Raw genomic sequence first — 24780 nt, 5'->3', positions numbered from 1 at the left:
TGCCATCTCCCTGTCTGCCCTCCTGGTTCCCAGTATCTCACTTTTCATGGGCTACATTTCTTTCTTTTAGTCTCCCCCGGTCCCCATGTTCTGCCACTGTTTCACTCGCTCTCAGTCCCCCCTTCCACCTTTTCGTTCTTTCTCAAAATTGTAATTGTCTGATTCTATTGAGTTTTCTTAGTACACCAACTTAGGCCAAAATGTTCACAAGTACAGCTAGTGGAAAAAGAGCATTAATTGTAACTTGTGGCTTTTTTGCTTAGATGTCACAGTTTTCCAAAATAAACTTAAATGTGGTTGTGCTGACATGTTTGGGTCGGGTCTAGCTGGATGACAGGATATAACGGCACAGACAGCTGTCTGTGTTTTCCTGGATGCTGCAAAGTTTTACGGGCAAGTTTGTTTCTTTCTCAGTCAACTTTTCAAAGGATGTTTCTCACCTACACTGTACTTTGAACGGGCTTAGGACAAACCATTCCTATCAGGGGAGCCCAGCTTCCTCGCCAGCTGCTTGTCCCAATGGAAAGGGTATTAGCTTCCTAAGGTTTACTTCGGGCTCCAACTCCTGAGCTGGACAGTGGTGCAGAAGATCTGGCTAGAAATTTTAACATGGTCTAGCATGGTGGCTGTATCCAGAACCTTTGGAATTATGTGGCTATAGAGGACAAAATCAGGCAACAGGGTTCATTCTGATGGTGTCAGTAGGCGGATTAGCATTTTGGGGTGTTGCTTAGAGGGGCTTTCTTATAAGAAGGCTACAATCTCAGCAGTGACCGAGAGCTCTGCCTACCACATGGTTCTGAAAATAAGAGACTATTAGGTCAATTTAGGTAATTATTCACATTCCCTCTGAATCAACTAACTAAGGGAGAAGCAAATGTCAACATAACAAGCAGGAGAGATATAATAAAAATATTCAGACATCTCATATTTGACATTTTTATTCTGTAGCCTTAACATTATGAATACAAACATGTCAAGCATGGAAAATTATATATCCTTACGTCTCTTGGTGCCTCTTACACTCCTGGCAACAGCAGAGAGACTGAAAGCCCCTCTCTTCATTTACTCAGCTACAGCAAGCTGGCAGCCAGAAGCACAAAATTGATCAAAATTCCATAATAAAAACCTGTCAGGAAACATCTAAACATATTGGACATTTTCAGCTGCGGGGCTAGGTTGTCACTGTAATGAGGACAGCACACGTATAAAGTAAATCATTTATTCAACATTACTTTTTCGTGCAAAAGATTACATAATTTTGATTGTAAAATATTAAATATTTACAATTTTTAGACCGGACTTAAATAAATAGATTTAGCAGCACACATTCAAAATTTTGACTTAATGTAGTGCGAACCTTTGATTTCATTCCACGTTCTCGCTGTAATTAAACCACGCCGATAGCTCTAACTCAAGCAAAAGCTAGACCTTTTGCGTTGCAAACGCTTGTTTTAACAGTTGTATTGTTTTGTCAATTGTACACATGTGCAACCTTTAAGAAATTATTTTCCGGGATTGCGATGCTAGGATGCATAAGGATGGGATTCTCACAGAAACAAGTTTAAGTAGTAGATGTAAGGCTGCTTTGGCATTGCAGGAGCTCAGCCACACCAAGACTGTGGCTTTTCTGTCACATAGACTGGCAATCCGATCTCCTACAGATAAGCAGCATACAGCCTGTTTAACATTTTCAACACTGGACAGATCGACATAATATTTCATTGCAGCTTGGGGCTTAATGGGAGGAATCAGTATAAAAAGAGGTATTTTTTTGATTTGCGTAACATGACCTATATTGGCAGGGTTGAAGATCATTGAGGTATAAATGGTGGGAGAGGGGAAGTTTGTAACTGACCCACATTGCTTATCTTGCAGATCCTGACTGGAGAAGATTGGAACACAGTAATGAACAATGGAATCTTAGCCTATGGGGGGCCCTCATTCCCCGGTGTTCTGGTGTGCATCTACTTCATCATTCTATTTGTTTGCGGCAATTGTATCCTTTGGAGTGGCCTGGTTGTTTTCATTTCTTACCTACATAAGGTTTCTATGTGTGTAGGTATATTAAGGAAGGAGGGGGAGCTAAGAAACCTTGAATTATGAGCATCTTTACTGCAGCCTTCCTCGGTCTCAGTTTCCATTTTGAAACCTTTACTCTTAAACTGTTACCATAAAAAGTCCTCATCCTACAAGATTCTTTGATCTTGGACTAGGGTGGATATAGAGTTTAAAACGTCAGTGACAAAGATTAGGTACACCTGCAATGTTGTTTCAGTGCTTGTTTTCGTTCACACAGAAAAGAGAAAACTAATTAAATAAAGCATATTTCCCATGATTTAGGCATTTTCCAACATGCCCTAAACGTTTTCAGAATTGAAAAGATCTGACAGAATCTGCTTTGTTGGCTGTGTGTGGTATAGATTGAATGTTGCCAATTTTCTGCACGTTTTGTCCTAGGGATGTTAGGGTGATTCCCTACCAATATACAGTGGAAGAGCTGGAACAAGCCTTGGTAGAGTTCTTACAGTTGAGTCGTATGTAATAGGATTCTTGTAACAGTTCCTATACGAAGGTAGAATGACCTACTATTAGGAAAGTGATAAGGGAGTAGGGCATGAGAACAAGCTCTCAGAAAGCCCTAAATAAACTTCTATTTAGCTATAATTTTGGAATCCTGCAATATACACATACGTATACACATAAACAACCTTTCTAATTTTTCATTATTTTAGTTGTAACATCACTAGCCACTTGTAAAAAGAAAATGAAGCAGCTGCTCACTGTAATACCTTTTTACTGTCTAGTTTTGATATCACAATGCCTGAGATCACAGCAGTTTTCAATAGTTTTCTGAGTAGGTTCTTTGTTTCTGCTTTCATTTGGGAGATTTGGGTATTTTGAGAGCTTTGGTTCCTGTACAGACCACCAAATAGGCTGAGCCTTCAGTTGTTAAATCTAACCTGTGTACAACCCCTGCAGGATCATGGCCCATTGATCCAGAACACTTTGCAGAGCTTTACACTTTATGGATTTGTCTAGCAGGATAAATGACGGAGCAGTACTCTGTTGTATGTGTACCTTGCCCAGCTGCCTAGCTTAGTATTCTGTTTATACTAGTTTGTTGTAGCCTATTAATGAAGGTGTAGAGACCATATTACAGTAGTGAAGTTAAGCCATAATTATTGATCTGATGAATCAAATCAAGAAGAGATATTGACTTTCATGGAGCAATGGAAATTGGAAATTGGCACATTTTACAAGAACCTCCTTAATTTGCAGGACAAATGTTATCTTTATGTAAATATTTGTTCTCAGACCCTTTTCTTTTAGAATGCAGTTGGCAGTATTCTCAGTGTTGGTAATTTTGCAGATGTTAATGTTAATGTTAATATTATGTTAGTAATATGACTAAAGCTTACTCCAACCTTCAAAGATATACTGGTGCTGAGGCAAAAGCTAAATGTACAGCAGATACATGAAACACTTACTGTGTATAAAGCCAGCTTTTTAAAGCTTTTCTGAAAGGCACTAGTTGTTTTAACATATGCAGAGAGGAAGTAAGCAAGTTCCACAGGAGGGCAGCTTTAATTGAGAAAGGAGTGCCCTGCAATCTCACCAGATGGGATTTAGGGTCCAGTGACTAACTGGGCATCAGAGGAATGAAGTTTGCAAGTTGGAACTCAGGGAAAACATTTATGCTTAAGGTATCATGGACCCTTATAGTAAAAGGCACAGTGAGCCAAACCTAAAGATGTGAAATTGATTCTTTTAGAAATAGATGCCAATGTAAGATGTCAAGAGTTTCAGATGCAGAAGACAGCCGAGGCCACTGAACAGTCAGTGTTACAGCCTCATTCTGAATATGCTGGAACAATTTTCGGTCCTGGTCTAAGTAAAAGGAACTACAGTAGTCCAGGCAACTACGAATGGTTGCCTGGGCCACCAAAAAGTCATAGTCCAGATAGTAGAAAAATAGAAGCAGGGAACAGATCAGTGATTAACCTGACTCCCTAAAAAATATTATCAAGCTGCACCCTAGGTTGCAGACAGTGCTTGCCAGCATGGGTGAGATTCATAGTGAAGCAGATCAAAACTTTGAGGTATAAAAGATAGAAAGCCGTCACCAGAAAATAATAGAACCTCAGTCTTGCCTATATTGAAGTTGAGTGAATTCTCAGTTAGCCAAGAAGCAACATACTATGCCGTCATGACATATCGCACAAGATTCCGGCACTGTACTATCAATTGTTACTAGGCTGGGTGTAATCTGTGTCATTCATAAATTTGACTCCAAATAATTATATCAGCTGACCCAAGGGGCAAATGTATTTATTAAAAAGAGTAGTGTTCAACAATGAGCCCTAAAGAACTCCCTGCTTCAAGGCTTTAAACCACGATCTAAAGAGAGGCAAATTAACAGCCTGACACTTGGATTCTAAATAAGACCTAATTTATTGAAAAGCTTGAACTTAAATTCTGGCCTCTGCTATCCTGATAAGCAACTTACCATGGGACACTGTTTTGAATGCAGCAGACAAATCTAGCATACCAAGACACCTGAGTCTCCTATGTCTTCTGTTGTTCGAAATCATCCAAGACAGTGTCTAAAGCAGTTTTTGTCCCACGAGCAGGGAAAAACGTGAATCAAAGATATTGTGTGTATTCCGAAACTGTCAAATCTGCCTATTAATGTTTTTTCATGGATTTTTACATACCAGAAAAGGTAGCAGAAATATAAGGTGAAACTTGTTTGAATTGGAACACTCTTTATTAGACTTCTTTAACAAAGGATTGACCGTAGTGTCTTCCAGGCATTTGGCACATTAGCGTGTAAGATAGATTTATTTCAGATGTCCTGGGGAGGTTTGCCTAGACAAGAAAATGCTATCTTCCAATTAGTATCTAGCAGATAACTGAACATAGTAGATAAAGATAAATCCATAAAATCATCTAAATTTAACAGCTCAAAGTTGCAAACATTAGAAGTCGTTGGATCAGTAAATGATTAGGTTCAAGATCTGTCCTACTGTTTGCACAGCCTAAACCAGTTACTAAAGTCCCCAAGCGATCAAAAATTTGAAAGATTTTAACTTCACTTAAATTAGAGTGATCCTCAAAGTGTTGCAGAGCATGCTCAAAGGTCTGAGCAGTACAGTGGGAAACAGAAAGCAAACATACAAGTGAAAAAGCCTCTTTATTGTGTTACAAGCTGTTAAGCTCTTATTTGACAACAATTGCTCTTAGCTGTTTGTAACAATTTCTTATAGGATTTCAATGCTATTTTGGCCTTCGGGGTGTAGTTTAGTCACCACAGCCTTCCCAATTGTTTACAGCCCCTTTTTGTTTTACATAGTGAGACATCATACCATGGAGCAGATGGACATTTGTGCTGAGAATGAGATATAGATGTAGGTAGTGCAACATCTATAACAGAAAGTATCCAATTTGAGTAATTCTCTTAGTCAGAGCTCACCAAGCCACCTCCTTTTAAAGAACCTGACTTGTTAGAATATTGCTAAATTTCTCCTCAGATAATTGCCCAGTAATGAACTTTGGTGTCCTTCCTTTTCTTTGTCATATAACCAGATAATTCCATATGAAGAGTAAAAATGAATTTAAAAATGATCCCACTGTACCAAGGGAATAGTGCCCATACATTCCACAAACTTATCTTGCCTGAAGTCTGCAGATTCTTAGAGAGCTACACCCAGAAAATGAAATCTCTCAACATTACAAAGTATTATATCTAGCAAGTATTGGAGACAGGAAAATAGAAAGTCAATCAGGAAAGTTTCTACACTCCAGGAGAACTATAATACAGGATTTGTGGTTTAAAGTAGTAGCTCTCCTTCGTCTGAGCTAGTCTGTTGTGGCGTTTGAGCTGTTTCTATCACTTGTACATGTTAAAATAAAATACAAATCTGCAGCTAAGAACGTTGTAGTAAGAACAATTAAAAAGCCACATTTAGCCCATTAGCAATTAAACACTGTTCCTAGGTTCAGTTTTCTATCCCTACTCAATGCAGCCCTGAAGCTGGTCTCACCTATTGAATATACCAGAGGCTGAAATGTTGATGGTGGCTCCACTTCTTGTCTTTATATCTTATGATCTAAGAGTTATCAAATCCATAACAAAAGCGTTACATTCTTTGAGCTGCATCTTTAACAACAGTGAAGATTCAGACATTTATCAAAAACAATTTTGAGCTCATAGACATATTACCTTTATTAATGATTACTGTATGATTATTGCTAACCATTGTACCACATATTTGTTTTAAATTTGATTTATTCTTTATTTTTTTATATTTTGACTTGCATATAAAGTCTCATTCATTAACTTCCTTTATGTCGATACGCACACTGTTCAAGTTCATCTTTGTAGATAGTTTACACGCTTTCAGTGGCTAACTCAATAAATTAATTTGACTTTTTATGTAGACCTCCAAACAAGTATGGAAATTGTCTCCTAATTTACTAGAAATGATCCCCTTGTAGGTCACTTTACTAAGTATATACTGTTACCAAAGTCCACAAGTGAATATTGGGTTAGCCTACTGCCCCATGTATAATACTTAGGGCCACTGAGTTGTGCAGCTGGAATGTTTTCCATGTACATCTGAATTTGCTGCATTTGTCACACAATCTACCACACTCTTCATACTTCTTTTGCAGTACGTAACCAATTATATGTGCTTCTATGTGAAACAGTTCTGACGTTATTAAAATCTCATCGCATTATAATTCACCTTTGCTTGTCACATAGTTTGGCCATAAATGGTACACAACGTGGGTCTTCACTGCAGCATAATTCATATCCTAAGGATAGGCTTAGTGTTGTCTGATTGCCTTAGTTTAGGGTGATGTGAAATTTGATCTAATGCGGACTACTGCTGTTTTTTTTCTTCTCTTTCTCTCTCTCTCTCTTTTAAGGTGGAAGAGGTGTTTTGTTGAACATGTTTATTCCATTGTTTTGTGATCTGTAAGACTGTCTTTTAGGAAGTTACAATGCAATTGTCAAATGGTTTTCTATAAGCTTTTTACTTTTCCATTAGAAACCCATGTGGTGTTTTGCGGCATTCTACTGTTGGTATGCAAATAAAATAATGTGTTCTTGATTGTTTAGTTACTTCTAAACATGACATAGCTATATGTGTATATTAGGAACACTACTTTTCTTATGTGTGTTGACAGGTGACGTTGTCTGTATGACTGACACTGCAGTTGCACTTAAGAAGGTTACTTCTGGAGGATGAATGAGCTACTAGCACTCAGTGCTCAATGTGAGCAGTGACAGTGTAGTGCACAACATTCGCTCTGTGATTTAATTAGGTGGCACAAAAAGTGTTTAGTGTGATATTTCTGACAGGAGTAGCTCTGGTGTGTGTTACACGGTGCAGTCAGACATTCAGTATGCATTTTTAAGAATGTGAATTCTACAGATTACAATATGTAGTAAAACATTTATTGGACGCTTCACAGAATGTGTTTTGCTATGAGGCTAGGCAGGAATTGTAGTGCATGCCACAGAAGATCTGAGGCAGAACAGGGTGATTGAGACCAGCAATCAGAGAGCAGTAGAGGGTATAAAGCTGACATTGAAGAATCAAAATGGGAATTTTATGCCAAATTTCTCCAAATTTCTCTAATTCTCCAGCTCAACTGGGTTGCTAAATTATTCCTTAACGAGGTTTCTCTCCCAGATATTCTACTTAATGTCTTCTTAGCCATTGCAGTGGATAATCTAGCTGAAGCAGAGAGTCTGACGTCTGCACAGAAAGCCAAAGCAGAGGAAAAAAAGCGGCGGAAAATGGCCAGGTAAAATATCCATGGGGCAATACCAAAACATAACTCATAACAGACACTGGGAAACTTGTATTAGCCACTTCCAGCCAATCATCTCTATGAACTCAGGTGTTAGCAGCTTTTGCAAAAGTGATTTGCCAAGTAATAAAAACAAACAGCCCCCCTTCAGAACTTGCATTGCTATGTCAACCAAAAGTACAGCTTTAGGGCCTGATAACGACCTTGGCGGATGGGATACTCCGTCACAAACTAGACTGATATCCCACCCGCCGTTTTACAAGTTCCATAGGTTGTAATGGAACTTGTAATACGGTGAATGGGATATCCATCACGTTTATGAGGGAGTATAATGTTCATCAAGGTCGTAATCAGGCCCTTAATGTGTGAGTTCTCACTCCTGGATTTAATTCTGGCATAACTGACATCACGATGGTCTAGGACAGTGTCTGGCTTGCTGGAATTCCTCAACCCTCTTTATTAATTGCTTTCGTATGGGAGAAAATGCACATGTATTTTTATTGAGGTTGGTGGCAGCAATAGTGCTGTTGAAATATGCTGTTGAAATATGAACAGCTTGAACCTTTACATATGATTTAACACACATGCAATAACTTTACACCTACAAAATGAGTGTGTCTCTGAAAAATGTAAGGAGCTTCAGAAGACCATGTTAAGTGTTCCCTGTTGTGCCTCACATCACTGTGAAGAATGTAGGTTAAAGGGCCTACCACATAGACTGTTAAGGTCTGGGCAACTGCCCAAGACCCAATGGGGTTGGATTTTTAAGCCCTGGTGGAAGGACTTGGTTAAATGCACCAATATGAATTAGAAATCCAGTCGGACTATGACCTATTCAGAACCCACTGAGCAGTACTGCTCAGGAAGTGTCTTCTGGTCACGATCAGTCCCACTAGATGAGTTAATGTAAACAGTGGAACTACAGACCCTCTTTTGTAAATGAATAACATTATCAGACGCTCTAAGAAATAATGGATGAACTTTCAAATGGTCATTTAGTGTATAAATTATGAATGGTAACCACACAGAATGGGAAGTTGAATGTAGCAATACAGCTATTTCTTAGCACTATGTTCAATTTTAGCAGAAGCAAAAATAGCAAGCCTTTAAATCTAGTTTCATAAGGTGGAGTGCACAGGATACCTACTTTTTCGCTATTCTCTATCACAGCTTTTGGCAAGGAATGATAAGCAGTGCAAAGCTGAAGGTCATTCCTCTGCACTGCTCCTGAAGCAACCTCGACTGAGACTAAATGTCACTGCAAACTGACATGATCTCTGGCGTGATAGTCCAAGTATGAAGCTCCACTATCTTATGGTCAGATACCTGGGTTTTCTGTAGTATCTAATCAACAATTTTATCATATATTTATAAAATAAAATGGTACTTACATGCACTCAAGCATCAGCAAGACTAAACAAATATTGTGATAAATGTGTCATCTCAAGTCACATGAGATTATATGTTCCTATAAGTAAAAACAATAAAAACATGCCAGCTTATACAGTAAGTGGCTGTGATGTTATGGCAGCATTCATATCAAAAAGAAAATATGTGAGCCTACATAGTAGGCAGACCTGATACTCACACTTCTGCACATGTCTAAAAGTCCCCACTTTCTGTTAAAAAGATTTTTTTTAAAAATCTGTAATCAGTCACAGAATGAGAATAGAACATGCCTAAATTGGACTTATCACAGTCTTCACAACACTTTCTTGTTAAGAATCATCAGCTCTGTGCTCGAAGGTTGCCAGCCCTCAAGTATTGCCTTTGAGTCGTCTTTAATCACCATAGATTTGTCAACCACTACAGAAGACAGTAAACATATTTATTCCCTGGTGAATAGTGCCAGAACTTCAGATGAGCTGAATTCTAAATGGGGTGTTCTGTGAAAAGTACTGAGCATGGGCATCTCAGGCAAAGACTTCAGTCAGATTTGGTACCCTTACAACTGAGTGAGTGTGGGTGAATGTATTAATATAACTATGGCGCATGGGAAAATCCACCTCTAGGCCTTGCTTACTTATGTCAAGATGTGTTTTTGACATAACTATAAAACCCCTTAGTCAGGCCTAAATTGGGCATGCCCATGGAATAAAGATGATTGGGATTCAGCCTCAACCTCATTGGTCATATTGTTTCTGTTCAGGGCTCCTCTCATGGTTATGAATCTGCTAGCGTGCCTGGTCCTTAGTATGTAAACTTACAAGGGGACGCGTACAGGTTGATGAACCTTTTGAATCGCCTGGAGTATCGTAGTCGTGCAATGACTACTGGACCAATAATTAACATCAATAATCATTAAACATTTTTAAGAAAACAGCTTAAAGCCATCTACTCATTAATAATCACAACTCGGAAAGGAGTTAACAATTTTTATTTCCCTTTTGATTACAACTCTAAATCATCTTGTTAATTAAATCTTTATTCAATCCGCTCGATTTATTAATAAAACATCACTTGAAGAAAACATATGCAATTTAATAAACTAAGAATACCAGCATCAATAACAAAGTTCAACAAATAAGTTCATCAGTCATTTGTCACCGTCTACGTCACCCGTAACAGCATACCTAACCAAGATTAGCATCAGCATGTGGGACTTAATGCGAAAACAATTTAGAGAAAACATTATTTGGAAAAATCTACCTAAAGAGAATTCTATAATCAGCGGTACCTAGAAGAAAAGGCATAAAAATCTTCTTTAGTCACATTCTCATAGCTACCTATCCAGGATGGATCAGCAACAAGACAGTCTTTGTCTTCAGGTCATCAATTAGTCAGCTACGTATCAGGCTCACAGATCAGGAGCCCAATGTCAGTACCTCGGAAAGCGTCTCCTGACGTCATCAATTCTCCTCTCGCAACTCAAGGTTTCAGCCCCTTGTCATGACTTTTTATTAGGGGCTCCCAGTCCATCCCCCTAATTGCTAATTGGTCAGTCAGTCAGCAGATATGATTTTAACCTAAAGTATTTGTTTACCAAATCTACTCATTTTCATATAAGTCTGTTCACAAGATGTGGATTGGTTCTTCATACGATGTTCTCATCATCCGGCTCATCAGGTATCAAAATTGTTGCAAGTTCCTCTTCAGTCTGTGCCTCTATTGTTCAGGTCCTGGGAAAGTACATTTAGCCTGCTCTACACATAATTGTATCAAAATGTCTTCATCTCCTGTCTGCTGGTACATTGCAGAAAATTCTAGCTAAGTAACTTTAACATCGAGAGGGTCAGGGTCAGTGCATGCTTCCAGTCCTTTGCAAAGCATTTAGTATTTCAGCTCTTCGAGTATGCAAGGCCCAGGAAAACTAGGCCTTTAGTCCAGCTAACTTAGCACTACAAATTAATGCTAAACATAGGTAATTCATCTCATTATGACACAATATTACATTTTTCTCATATATTTTCATTATTTCATACAGTTTGTCATTTTAGTACACATGGTGATCACACCCGAGGGCACATTTCCAACGTGCACATTATTTTCTCTGTAATTAATTTCTCTATGCATTTCTCATTAGTAAACACACATACATCATTAATAATTTTCTTAATTAGCAAATCTGCTTCAACAAATCTTAATGACAAGTCAGCCTTTAGCTTATCAATTGTGTGCCTCAAAGAGAGTTCTAAATCAAATCAGAGCTCCAGCATTCTAACTTTAGCCATGGTTTGAGTTCCTCTCCCAGTTTAGATGGGTTAATGGCTTACTTGGGCCTTTATGCTGTAAACATTTTCTAAGGCCATGGAGGATATTCTTGGCTTTACCTTTTAAATTCCAGCAAAATATATAGACAGTCTCTTGAATTGAATGAACCTTCACTGCCTGGTAAGCACTGTTTGGTGTCATGTAAGTCTGATGCGAAAGTCTGGTTCATTATTGGAGCCAAATAAATGGTGCATCTGAGATCTATGCCCCATAAAGAGAGCCTGGCAAGATTTTAATTTCCACATCAGAGTTTGTGTGGGGGCCAAAGTGCTATAAATTACTTAATTCCAAATGTCTGACAATGCAGTCTCTGTGCCTTCTTTGGTCATGATCTGTCTGTCTGGCATGGAGAACATGTATTTTTCAGTTTTTTTCTGGCATTTGGAACTGTCAAATTCTGTTACATTTGCCAGAGGTGGAACTATTGCAATTAAAGAGTAGACAATGTTCCCCTGACCTAACAGGTTATATTTCTAGTTTTCAGTTATTTATCGTTGCAAAGCATTTGATTTGGGGTTGTTATTCCAAAACCTAACTCTTGAAATCAAGGTTTAAGGAATTTCTATCTTTAAATCGCCATTGTGATTGTTGATAATCCGGTGTTGTGGTGTCTGTATCATAAATGTAGGATTTGTGGAGGGGGTATAGTTGACCCCAGAGCACACTGCAAGTGGGTAACCATGTCCCTAACTTTTTGGGTATTCACAGATATTTTAATAGAATTTTCAAAGATATTTAATGGCTTTTCTGTTTGCACATTTAGAGTTCAGAAACTCAGGAATAACTGTACAAATTGGTTGTAAAGTATTCCTAAACTCCCCTATTGCCCCCTCCCACCCCCCCAATTTTCAAGGGCTGTAGGGGAAAGAGGCTCTCTACATTAAAATTATTTTGCCTGTGCAGGAAACGTGAATTAAATAAATTTCTAACCTATTCAAATGTCCATTCAGTTGTAAATATGTTTACAAAATAATTTACTATTTTTATTATTGTAAGAATTCACATTCACAAAGGGATTCCTGGTACGAGTAAATGGGTGTATGAGTTAAGATTTTTCCATCAACTATACTTGTAAATCCCCCTTAAGGAGTGGACAGTGAGTGTTTTAAGACGTAGTTTGCCTTGGAAATTTAGGAATGCCCACAAACATGTTTGTGAGCATTCCCGAACTCTTTTTAATAATTTTCCACCCCTGGAATTGGTGTGAGATTTACTCCTACTCAGGCCTGGGGTAGCTCCTCTTCCAAGGGCCTGATTCAGAACTTGGCAGACAAGTTACTCTGTCAGAAAGGGGACAGATATCCCGTCCACCGAAATCTAAATCCTACTGGGTATAATGGGATTTAGATTTCGGCAGGTGCTGTTTCTGTCACTGCTGTGACCGAGTAAACCATCCGCCGGGTTTTGAATCCTGCCCTAAGTTGGGACGGATATACTCCAGATTTGGCTGGGATGAAGGGGCAGGGCTTTCTCCACAAGGACGGCCTTTCTCCGTGGGGAAAAATGTTTTAATGTGGAAAAAAAGTGTGCTTTCAGAGAGGGCTTCTTTGCCCTGTGCATACTTCTCCACCACTGAGAACTCCATACAGGAGAAATAGGAGAGTTTTTAAAAAGTCTCCTAACTTCCCTGCTAATACGCTTGGTAAACCTGCACCTGGCTCAACCTTCCAGGCTTTTTACCAGGGATGTTAGTGAATAGGAAATAAACGGAAAAGTACACTTAGGCAGAGTCGTAAATCTTTGCCCTTACTTTTCCATTAATTTATTGGGTGAATCAGCCCTATCTGTGCCAGTATAGATTTCTACAATAACCACTCCTCTATATTTTGCTTTAGTGTCGACAATCCAAAAGAGTACGTATTGAGCAGCAGCACTTGAATCCTATAACTTGTGGGATTTTTCAAAATTTCTAAATTTTTGTAAGTTGGGCATTTGAGGAATTGTTAATTTCGATGTCAGCTCCACAGTTTTTGTGCAGTAGTGTACATATTAATTATTGCTAAATGTCATTATTTTTTCCACTTTTTAATTGAAATACGTTTAATTTTGTTTTATAGAGTTACATGGGTTTCACTTTTCTATTGTTTACTTTTCAGACATACTTTCAACTATTTTAGTCTTGAAACTGATTTTTAATTACTTGTTTTAAATATTTTCTTATTTTGGGCTGAAACAAGGTTGGACCTTTTCTACAATGTTTCACTCTTCTATTCTGAAATGAATTTCCCTTTTCTTATGCTATCTTCTTTAGTACTTTCATTGTGGAATTATTAAAATGTGTGCGGCTTTGGCTCTCTCATTTAGAGCATACCCAGAGAAATCTGATGAGGAGAAACAGCTGCTGGCCAAGAAACTAGAACAAAAGGCAAAAGAAGGAGTCCCCACCACTGCCAAGGTTTGCGTGCTCTAAATCCTGACAAATTAACAATGCCAACATCTTAGCAGAGACTTTGGGAGGCATGTCTGGGCAGTTCTTCAAACTTAAATAAAAATAGCTTCAATGTCCCATGCCATCTGTTGCTTCTGCCTTTTATCCAACTGGGTTGTCTTTATATTTATCCACTTCCATGTTTTCCTATAGCGGTAAACAGTCAGCCCTCAGAATGTAAAAATAGTTATGTATTCTGCTGCTTGCCAGTGTTGTCCCACTCCTGATCCTTTTGAGACCCAAGGCACAAATGGCACCACTGAACCACGTGTCCAAGTGACAGAGTTGTCTCATTTACACTGTAGCATTGTGCAGGGAAACTGCACTTGAACCTGGTAATTGCTAGCCTGGACAAACAATATACATGTAGGCAGCATCCTCTGAGAAGCAAGGACAACTTTAAAGCCTGCACATGATAGCTGTCTCTGATGACTTACAACAGCAGAGTCAAAGAATGACATGCAGCAAGGAGAATTCGCTAGGATCTTTTCTAGTGAGAGTGACACTGAATTGAAACATAAGTGATGTTTTTCCTTCGGTATACTGAGACTCTGTATTCTGAACACTTTTGTTCATGTGCACCTGACAAATCTGATGAAGAAGGTTGCAGGAATATACTATTGGGGCTTGGCATTTGTCCTATCTTTGCCAGACAGCTACATCCACCTCATAAAATTACTTAGACCACTAACATTTGTTCATAAGGTTGGCCTCTGTGTGCATCCTAATGACGCCCACCTCTCATGCCTGACAAAATCTCCCACAAAGTTCAGTCATTCCTTTCTACAACCCTAATAAGTAATAAAAAGGTTTGCTTTCTTTTCTTCTATGTTTTCATTTTCAATATCATAATTTTTTTAATGATTGCAATTCCAATTTGATCTTGATCAGGATTCTAAAATAAGTCATTTGGTCCAATGATGGCTAAAATAATACATTATTTGTGTTCAAAGTATCTAATTTAAATTCATCTAACCAACTCACAGATTCATTTACACTGTGTCTAATATATTTACACAACATGGTGGACGATGAAGCACCAATAACTAGGAAGATCAAGATCATCTTTGCTTTGTAAGGAACGACCCACAACCACCTGTCATGCCTTTAACTCATTGCAAAATCCTGCCTTAGCTTCTTTGCTTGTATCATTTTCATTTTCCAAGTATGATTTGCATGATTTTTCCATTCTGGGAAGCAGACAGAGTACGACCCAACAGTTATTTAATCAGAACTTTCACCACATCAAATTGTGTGTGGAAAAAGCTGTGATCTCTTCAAGAAAAGACAAATTGACGATTTTCTCCTTGCAACTGTTTAGGTGGTTTGAAATAAGTTGTCTCTATTTGTTGTAAGCAGTTTCTCCTATAGGACAGTTCACTACAGTACTAACATACAAAGCATTCTAGGGTTAAGATCTGTTAAAGGCCACACAACTATATGGTAGTTAAGACATGTAGATCACATTCTCGTCATGAGTGGGAATATTTACTTTTATTACTAAATAAAAACTGCAATGTGAGATTTTGGGGTAGCACCAAATGTTTGTAATTTGCCCAGTTAGTCTCGTCTTCCAGCAGTTACTGACATTAATATCTCTGTATTTTCTGTTTCTTTTTCTCCCACTCCTATTCAGCTGAAAATTGATGAGTTTGAATCAAATGTGAATGAAATTAAGGACCCATACCCTTCTGCTGACTTCCCAGGTGAGGAATGGGAACTTACAGTCAGTGACCAGGGTTATGGCATGCAGTTGTCTCTCAAACACTGTATGATGTTTCCTCTGTCTGATGTATGGTTTAATGTTTGCCTATGTTTGGTTCAGATGAACACTAGGGGTAAGGAGGAATATGTTTTAAAATAAATGTTGTGGTGATGATTGACACTGAGTCCACAGTGACTGATTCCTTTGGCTTTGCTTCTGGGAGCTTTTCAACCATTTCTGAACCCAAAACAAACATCCTTCACACTGGTGTTCTACATCTTTCATCCTATACCTTACTCTCTCCATCCTCTTGCACTAATATGTTCCTCTCTTATCAAAGTCCCCTCCATTCTCACGTTGTTCATACTTTTCTCCTTCTTTTCTCCTTGTCCTCTGTGCTTTCTTTCTCTCCCAAATCATCTTCCCTGTCCTGTACACGTCCCCTCTTTATCTTTTCTCCTTGTGCATCTAAAACCATACATGGCACAGCTTTGGACCAATTACCCAAGAACATGTTTGTGTCACATATCAGCATACACGCTCCACTGACACCCTTGACTATCATCACTTAATCCATGATAGATACAAGAAGTTGATATATTTGATGCCTGCAACTAAATGTATTCAAACTTTACTCTAACATCATAGCACATAATGAGAAGACACTCATTGGCCCTCCACACAGTTCTTATTCTGGCTGTAAGGTTCCAGTGCCAGGCGTAACCTGAATGCTTCTCTGATCTCACTGCAGGTCTACCTGTAAAGCAGGGTCTGCTCTCTATAATCTTCCTTGACAATTATTTAAATATATAGATCAAATAGTATATATGAAATGTCTGTTATCTGTGCTACTGTTTGATAAATGTAATAGACCATCAGTGTTATATGAAAATGAAAGATATCACAGAGTAATGGAGTGTGGTGGTGTGGCAATGGAAGGCGTATCGTGCCCCATCACATACCATTACAGTACTTCATTACTTGGTGACTCCTGATCTCATATTGCATTGTTGTTTTTTACCTTGATCAAGGCAAGCACTGATAACTCAGGCCTCAGTTTGTGTAAGTGATACAGTGCTTGAACATTAGTTAAAACAGAAAGGTTGGTCAGGCTGTTTAGTAAGTGATATATTGGACTCATTTGATTTACTCAACAGCTGCCACATTGACTTTTACCACACGTTGGGCTCCCAAGAAAAATCCAATCTTCCCTATGAAGCGATGTTCCTGCCACAGTAGTGACAAACGAGGGTGTGGGAACCCCACTCTCATACCCACATCTAGTGCCCATTGAACTAGGTTTGAGTGGCTATCTAGTGTATCTGGAAATTGACACTGAGTGAATACTCTTAAGTAATGAATATTAGCCAATACTATCCGATGAGTGTTCTTTCTAATCTGTTCACTTTTAGTGCAGAGGCAAGTGTTTATTTGCTTAAAGGTTATAAGGTAGTCAGTAGAAAAAGTTAAATATCTTGATGAAATAATCGTTAATAATCTATTGATAAAGCATACAAAAGTTGACATTTTCTGAATGATAAATTATTTCATTAATATATATAACACAGTAAGAATTTTATGTACAACTGAAAATGAGCCAGCCAAGGTAAATGTTATATTTAACATACACAGATCAAATGTTTCTCCATTTCTTTGCTCCCAGAGGCTAACAATTATTCATTTGTTCCTGCTATCATTATATTGGTATTGCACTCTTTGGCCTGCTCTCCTTCATCTTTCAGCCCCTGCACCTTTTCCTGATTGCTATTTTTTTACACCATTTGACTCTTTCTTCCAGGGGACGATGAGGAAGAGGAGCCAGAGATCCCCATCAGCCCACGGCCTCGTCCGCTAGCTGACATCCAGCTGAAGGAGAAGGCTGTTCCAATGCCCGAGGCCAGCTCCTTTTTCATCTTCAGTCCAACCAACAAGTAGGTCTGGCTTCCAACTGTCCTCTTGCTTGACATGGACTTCTTGAATCAGCCAGTAATACTTTTTGTTAATGACCTCATGTTTGAGATGCTCCTGTTTTAAAAAGTGCTCTCTCTAGGACTCTCCATCGCTCATTGGAGCTAGATGTTAGATACCTCAAATAAACGCATTAATGCAGTTTGTAGAGCATGCATGTTATTATCTACTTCATTACAGATAATGCAATACATTATAAAATCTTCATATTAAACCACATTTTCCCCTACTTTGTAAAGTAAAAATGCCACCAGAAATGCAAATAACCATTGTAAAATCCCAAAAAGAGATAAGTGCTCATGCGTCCCTACTGAGCAGAAGACATATCCTGAGTCCAATGCTTCCGCACATGTTCCAGGATATGTCTGCCCACAAACATAATAGCTGAGCATGTGCTGACCTGATCAGACTCCTCATTCACCATACCATTCCCACTTTGAAGAAAAATTGGCAGGAGCCGACCTCTCTAGAGCTTCCACTACTCAGGACAAAAAGAAAGAGTGTGTCAGATTCCTTAGTGCTGTGGAAAGCCTTTCATTGGTGGTTCCCTTGTCTATAATCCTATTGGATTTTAACGGGGGGGCTTTCCAAACCTTAACTTAGAAAACATGTTCCTTCTCTGGAGGAGGAGTAACATTATAGAGATAGAATTTCAGCTGGATATTATTTTGTGTCTATGGTAGCATATAGTTATCAGAATGGTATCCATTAAAAAGTCAGTAAAGGGAATTCGAGCTAAATCATCTTTTATCTACTTTCTTGGGGTCTGCTACAGAACCCTAGCCTATACCTTCCAAAGACCTAGATATGTAGCCCAGCCAGTGCAGGCATTTGGTGCTCCCCACCTTACAAACATACTGATTCTTCCCTTTACAACCTTGATCCCACCCCCTGTACTGTATTGGTCCCATATCTGAGGATAACATTAGGGGCTGCAAAGACGGCCACCGTATTCACTTGAAACACTGTCAACACCTTTCCAAAATGGAACCTCCAAATGTATAATTTAAATGCAGTTTTCCATCTACCACCTGTCACATGCAGAAGGGCAAGTGTACTTTTATCCTTTGATGGAAACCATGAGTATGATAGCTTTCCCCCAATGTAAACATATTGTTGAACTCTCCCTAGGGAATACCCCCAATCCACATGTTTCATTCAACATGGCCGCTTTAGTCACAGCCATTACCTCGAACAAGGGACATCCCGCACTACCCTCCACGCAGTACAATAACTTCTAGAGCAGCCAGAAGAGTCCAGCTGGCCATTAATGGCAGTCATCGGCATAGATGTAGACAGTTATCTACTTGTGGATTGCAGCACATCACCTATCGACCTTGCCTCTTCATATACCACTGATAATTAGGTGTTATACCTGTGTGGTGATGACAAGTGTACTCTGGTCTTGCATTCATGTGGGGAGCACCAACTACCTGCACTGACTGGGCTACATATCTGGGACGACTCTGGAACATGTGACTGGGTGGGGGAAAGCAGAGTCCAAAGATTTTTTGTTTAATGTCTATCTTGTCTTTACCTTTTCAGGTTTCGAATCCTATGCCATCGAATTATCAATGCCACAACGTTCACCAATATTATTCTGCTCTTCATCCTCCTCAGTAGTATCTCCCTGGCTGCTGAGGACCCCATCAGGCAAGATTCATTCAGGAACCAGGTAATGTCCCTATCACAACCCTCATGCGCTTCATAAGACTATAACTGCTACATATGTAGCTACATGTTCTACAAAAGAATCTTACAGGTGTTTATTTTTTCTGAGATGCAAGGACTGTGGAACTGTTCAGCATTTTGCTGTGTGCGCTGTATTAATGTTTGTTGTTAGGTTTTAAAAAAAAAATTGTTACTAGCCTCCCAAGATCTGTGGCATTTTATATGCATCTACACTTGCATAACTATTGTATTCTCTATTTTTACATAGGCAATAAGTATTACGCACTTATCCGCCGTAATGAATTTAAAACATTCTAATCAGATTTAGCCATTTTAGTATGATTTCATTGTATGCGTTTAAGTTATGTGGTATTTGTAATTGCCTTTATTGTTAATTAGCATTGGAGTGCTCCACAATCTCCATTAGTACATCATTGCAGCACCTCTTGGTACTCTGTGATATGGCTTTATGAAAGGGAAACTTTAATTAACTGACCTCTGGGCACGGTATCAACCATGACAACTAAGCTTTTCTTCATATCCATTTCCTCAATATAGTTGTTAAATGTGTGTCTTTGTCTACAATAGGAACAACACACAATATTTCAATTTTGCTGTGGAAACCTATTTGCCTATACCTCAGATTGTAAGTTTTGTTCATTGTAATGTTTGTTGTTCTTACATTTCAGATTCTGTCACATGCCGACATCGTCTTTACAGCAGTTTTTACCATTGAAATTGTGTTGAAGGTTAGTGCAATAGTTATGAGATTGACTTAAGGAATTGTATACATACATAATAGTGAAAAGAAAAAAAAGTCATAAAACAGAAAAGTGACAGGGTGAAGTAGTAAATTGAGAATTGCAAAAGGATGTAAATATAGCAATGCAAGTTTGATGGAGATCATCTTTGATGAGCCCATATTACAAATACACACTAATATTATATATTGGGTTGTATTGCAAACCATTTATATATAAAAAGAAACTTCATCCCGGCCCCGTATATCCTGCAGTACACACACATTTGTTATTGAACGAATGCGTTGTTGCCTTTGGTTGGATCTCCAAACTCTCTAACATGCAGGACAAGTTCCTATCTCCAGAGGGGATAACATACATGCACTTATAATCATTTTCAGGATAGCCCATAAAAGGGATTACGAGAAATCTGCATGAGAGGGAAATTACTAAACTGTGGAATTTAGTTTTATGATGTATGCATTTCTTAGTGGGGCTAAGCACCCCTTCATGTTGATAGCTCAAGACTCATAAAGAAGGAAGAGATGAGAGGGATTCAGGTTACTGTTTGGTGCAAGAAATAGATAGTTAGGAGAAATGAAAGATAGGTAATTTGAAAGTTCTCAAATTTTCATTATAGTCGTGTTCTCCTTTTAACGTGGACTAGCCAATTATAGAAATCATTGTGAATTTTGATTCACTGCGAGACTGTTTAAAAATCTTTAGCTCCTAAGGTTTTTCTCTAAATTTGCTCTGAATTTAGGTAATACATGCATCCGTTCTGGGCAAACTGTAGCCATTTTTAGAACAGCCATCAAGGCACAGTTGTATACAAATAGGTTAAAATGAGTGGAATCTTGTAATTTTCTAGTTCATATAATTCTATTCATGACGTTCCTGTTTTTTTAAATAAACCTTTCTTTTTCATCTCCGTTCGTGTCAGGGTATTTTCTGCCCAATTGTTTCAAACTCGTTATGTTTTCCAGTTTAAAAAAATCAATATATTTTAATATTTCCCATGTTTAACATGGTTGATATACGAGGCGTTGCTCACTTGTAAACAAGTTATTGAAGTGTGCAACTAAGCAATCCAAAATTAATTTACTTTCCTACATAATGGATACACAGATCTTACTTGCTATGATTATTTTGGACCATCAGAAATTTACATAAAGAAAATGTTCTTTCCCTCCGCTCAGAATGACTAAACAGATTGGTAAAAAAACATTATAACTAATGCATAGGGCCCTGTTCACAAAGACATTTATGAGAGCATAAACGTAATACATATATACCTCTACCTCATGAACGCCTTTGTGATTGCCCCATGTGTACAACTCTTATAAAGGAGTAGACCATCCACTAACTTACCTGTTGTCTCCCATACACTAAACAACGGATCCCTACTTTTTCTCGATTCCATACAATCTTCAATAGTTTCAATTAGTATTCTGTTTCAAACGCTATTAATAAGGTAGATTGATTAAGCTGGTAACACCGAGGCCCTCATTACGAGTAGCCCTTTTTGGTGTGAAGATACTGTGGTGGTTGAATCTCAGATTCCGGCCAGTACCTCATGCCAAATAATGAGTCTTTTCCGGTGCCATTTACCACCTGTCTGGCACAGGTGGTAAAGGGTGGCAGGGGATTGTTGCGTGCTCTGAGGCAATGAGTCATTGAACGGGAGGTCAGAGCATGGTTATGCAATGGGAAGCAGTATCTGATCCGTTCATGGTCCTGAAAGGGGTGGTCAGAAGATGGCTGGTCCTCTGTTTACAACCCTTGCTGTTAGATGTCCACGGGTTCCACAGGTGTGGATTCTTGCTTGTTAAAACTAGGCCTGGTGTTTCTGGACCTGGGATTATTACATCCAGAAATGCCAGGCCACTTGGAGTAGTTTGAGTTAGTATCCCACAATGGATTTCGCTCATAATGAGGCCCTGAACAGGTACAAATAAGTTACATCATATATTCCATTTTATGTTAGAGATTCGGTAAGCTTACATGCATGCACATTTCAAATCCAGAGGAGTTAAGTGTACTGAAGTCCTTTTGCCACTTCTTTCAGCTTTTTGTTTTTAAGATTGCTCCACCTGTACTAGAGCTTAGTCTGGGATTATGCCTTTGATAGAAAAGGTGCAGCAAAACCCTATTATTTTATATTCCATTATATTTATTATTGCACTTGGGTGGACAATTTAAAAGCATTAGCGAGAATATGTATATGTATGTTATACAGACCTTCAAAAAAGCCAAGCTGAAGTTCTGGGTCCTCCTTTCCCCTCCCTGAACGAAGGGCATAACGTTTACGTAAGAGGAAACATATATTTTGAATAGAAGAACGTTTTTTCAATAGTTCATCTCTGTACAACATCTGTCACAGATACCCTGAAAGGATGCTTGCCCCTCTCTGAGGAAGTATGTTTCCCCTTCCCTTCCATTTCTGTCCCTACCTTCTCTATGCCATATTATCCCTATAATTTACATTATGCTTTATAATTAGCATCACAGTATAGAAATCCACATGTGCGTTTATACATAGATAAAACAAAACACTAATTGTGTTTCTTTATATCTTTACCGGCACCCTCTGCCCTTTTTCTCTTTTTCTTTGACTTCATATGCTTCCATTCCTTGTGTCTCCTTCAGCTTTTCATAACTGATCTTTCCCATCTGATATGCCCCTTCATTTCTTTCACTGTTCCATTCCCCGTTTCTATCTTTCATGGCTAATTTTTCTACATTTCTCCCTTGCCTTCCCTTTTTCTGTTTAAGTGCCTCATTCCACTCAATTTTTTACTTCTATTTTTCGTTACTTGTAATTATTGTGGCATGCATGGTGTGAATGGCTGTATTTTGTTCTGCCTGGGCAGGGGAGGCATGCATCTTGCTGTCCTTGAGGACTACAGTAATCCATACTTAGATCTCTGCCAGCCTGGTAGAGATCTATTTGCCTTCATAGGAGTCACCCCCATGGTGGATTTGGTGAATTCTTTTAATACTCTGTAAGTTTGTGGAGCATCCTTTAAAAAAAAAAAAGACTAATGGCCCTGACACAATTAGAATTTCCTCACAGGTTGTCGGGGGTATTTGTATTTTTCTGTTCAGTATCTCCAGGCAAAAAGTACTTCAAAACGTCTACTCTCAATAGGGCTGGCAATCTGAGGTATTCAGACTGACAGTCTGACGTCCGTGGGGGCTATCGGTCTAAGGCTTTCACCAGCGGAGTCAGTGTGGGCTCTGATGGTGGAACTAGGACGGCTCACTCCACCCTAAATAGAGAGATATAAAACTGAAAGTTAGGCTGGCAGGGTATTCGGCCACGTTTGTGGCGCAGTACCCTGTCTACATGACTCCAAATACCGCCTAATCTTTATTTCATTCTTCCTGCATTCCTGTACCACTTGTTAGTATTTGCTCTCACTTTTGTTCTGCTGTATTACTCTCATCCAGTGACACACCATCTCTGATCTACTCTCATGCTACTCCTCACTCCCCATCAGTCAACCAATCCCCCACCTCCTCTTCTTTAGGCCTCACTCTCAACAAGATCTCACGCCATCCCTTCTCCCCCTGCTTCATTCCCTTTTCCTCTGCTCCAGGTGTCCACTATCTCTGTGTACCAGATTGCGTATAAAAGCACGCAGAAGTGCAGCCCCTCTGTACCTGAACCCAGACAGGCTAGCCCTGGGGAAAAATGACCTACTCATTCAGCAACAAGTGAGCTATCAAGGCATTCTGAAAATTCTTACCGCATTGCATTCCTTTTCCACCACGTTTGAGCTTATACTCTCTGGTGGAGTTTTTTTTGCTCTGCACTGTGTATGATTTCAATTGTTATATGAGAGATGGTCCCTAAAGAAACATCTGTCCTACAGAGTCTTTGTCATCTACATTTGTCAGAAAAGTAACACGAGCTTCTTGGGCCATTGTCAATATGTGTGTTTTTTATTCTTCTTCAAATCCCTCTCATTTGCTGAAGTGTCAATTAGGGAAAACCGGACACAGCAGCTGCCCCTGCCCCGCATGCCCCTGAAGTTGGGATCCTAAAGGCAACAAGAACCAGAAAGTAGACAGGGCATTAATAGATATATTGATTTTCTAATGTTTTCACTCTATGCCTTTCCTCTAGCACCTAAGCAGCAAATAGCAGGCTCTTGATGGGTGGTGGCTGGGGTAGAGACCTGACCCATTGATCTCATTGGAGGGCCGAATGATGCATGATGTCGCTCCCACTATTTCTTTATTTAAATGACTCAACATCTATGCTTACTGATTGTTCATCACCTGAAAGTTTTTGATTTTTAGCAGTCCAGGAACATGACCAAGTTAAAAGAAATGAAGGAAAATTATCAGCTGGCATGTGAAGGGTAGGTTAGGTCATGGGGGTTCCTCTCTGAGCTATTTACTCCTGTATTTATTTGCAGCCCTATTTTAACTGTACAGAAGAGATTATTTTATCTGTCATTTTCTGTGCTGTCATTCCTTTGAATACCTCTTAAAATAATTTACAAATGATAAGTGGTATACAAATTAATCCCAGTAAACCCTACCCATCTTTCTGATTCACATGCTGGGGCAGGAAATGGGCGGGTCATTGCGTGGAGTCTCATTGGTTCTTGAGGGCTTTCCCTTGTTTCATCCCATATCTAATAGTAAGAAATGACTAATGATTTTACCTTCAAGGGAGACTCCCGGAGGACTGGGCGATCAGGGTGTTTAATCTGATT

General features: G+C 39.0%; 1 protein-coding gene across 1 annotated transcript in view; it reads left to right on the top strand.

The window, feature by feature from the left end:
- Positions 1-24780, top strand: part of CACNA1S (calcium voltage-gated channel subunit alpha1 S) — a 381085-nt gene that overhangs the window by 175514 nt on the left and 180791 nt on the right. Inside the window, exons 13-19 of the mRNA XM_069238889.1 lie at positions 1879-1999; positions 7707-7821; positions 13843-13933; positions 15603-15672; positions 17470-17602; positions 19185-19314; positions 20000-20059. Of these exons, the coding sequence (XP_069094990.1) occupies positions 1879-1999; positions 7707-7821; positions 13843-13933; positions 15603-15672; positions 17470-17602; positions 19185-19314; positions 20000-20059 (720 nt within the window). The remainder of the gene's footprint in view (positions 1-1878; positions 2000-7706; positions 7822-13842; positions 13934-15602; positions 15673-17469; positions 17603-19184; positions 19315-19999; positions 20060-24780) is intronic.

Source organism: Pleurodeles waltl, chromosome 6 (assembly GCF_031143425.1).
Source record: "Pleurodeles waltl isolate 20211129_DDA chromosome 6, aPleWal1.hap1.20221129, whole genome shotgun sequence".
Classification (NCBI taxonomy): Eukaryota; Metazoa; Chordata; class Amphibia; order Caudata; family Salamandridae; genus Pleurodeles; species Pleurodeles waltl.
The sequence above is the reverse complement of the archived record's forward strand: the minus strand, read 5'-3'. Positions and strand labels throughout refer to the sequence as shown.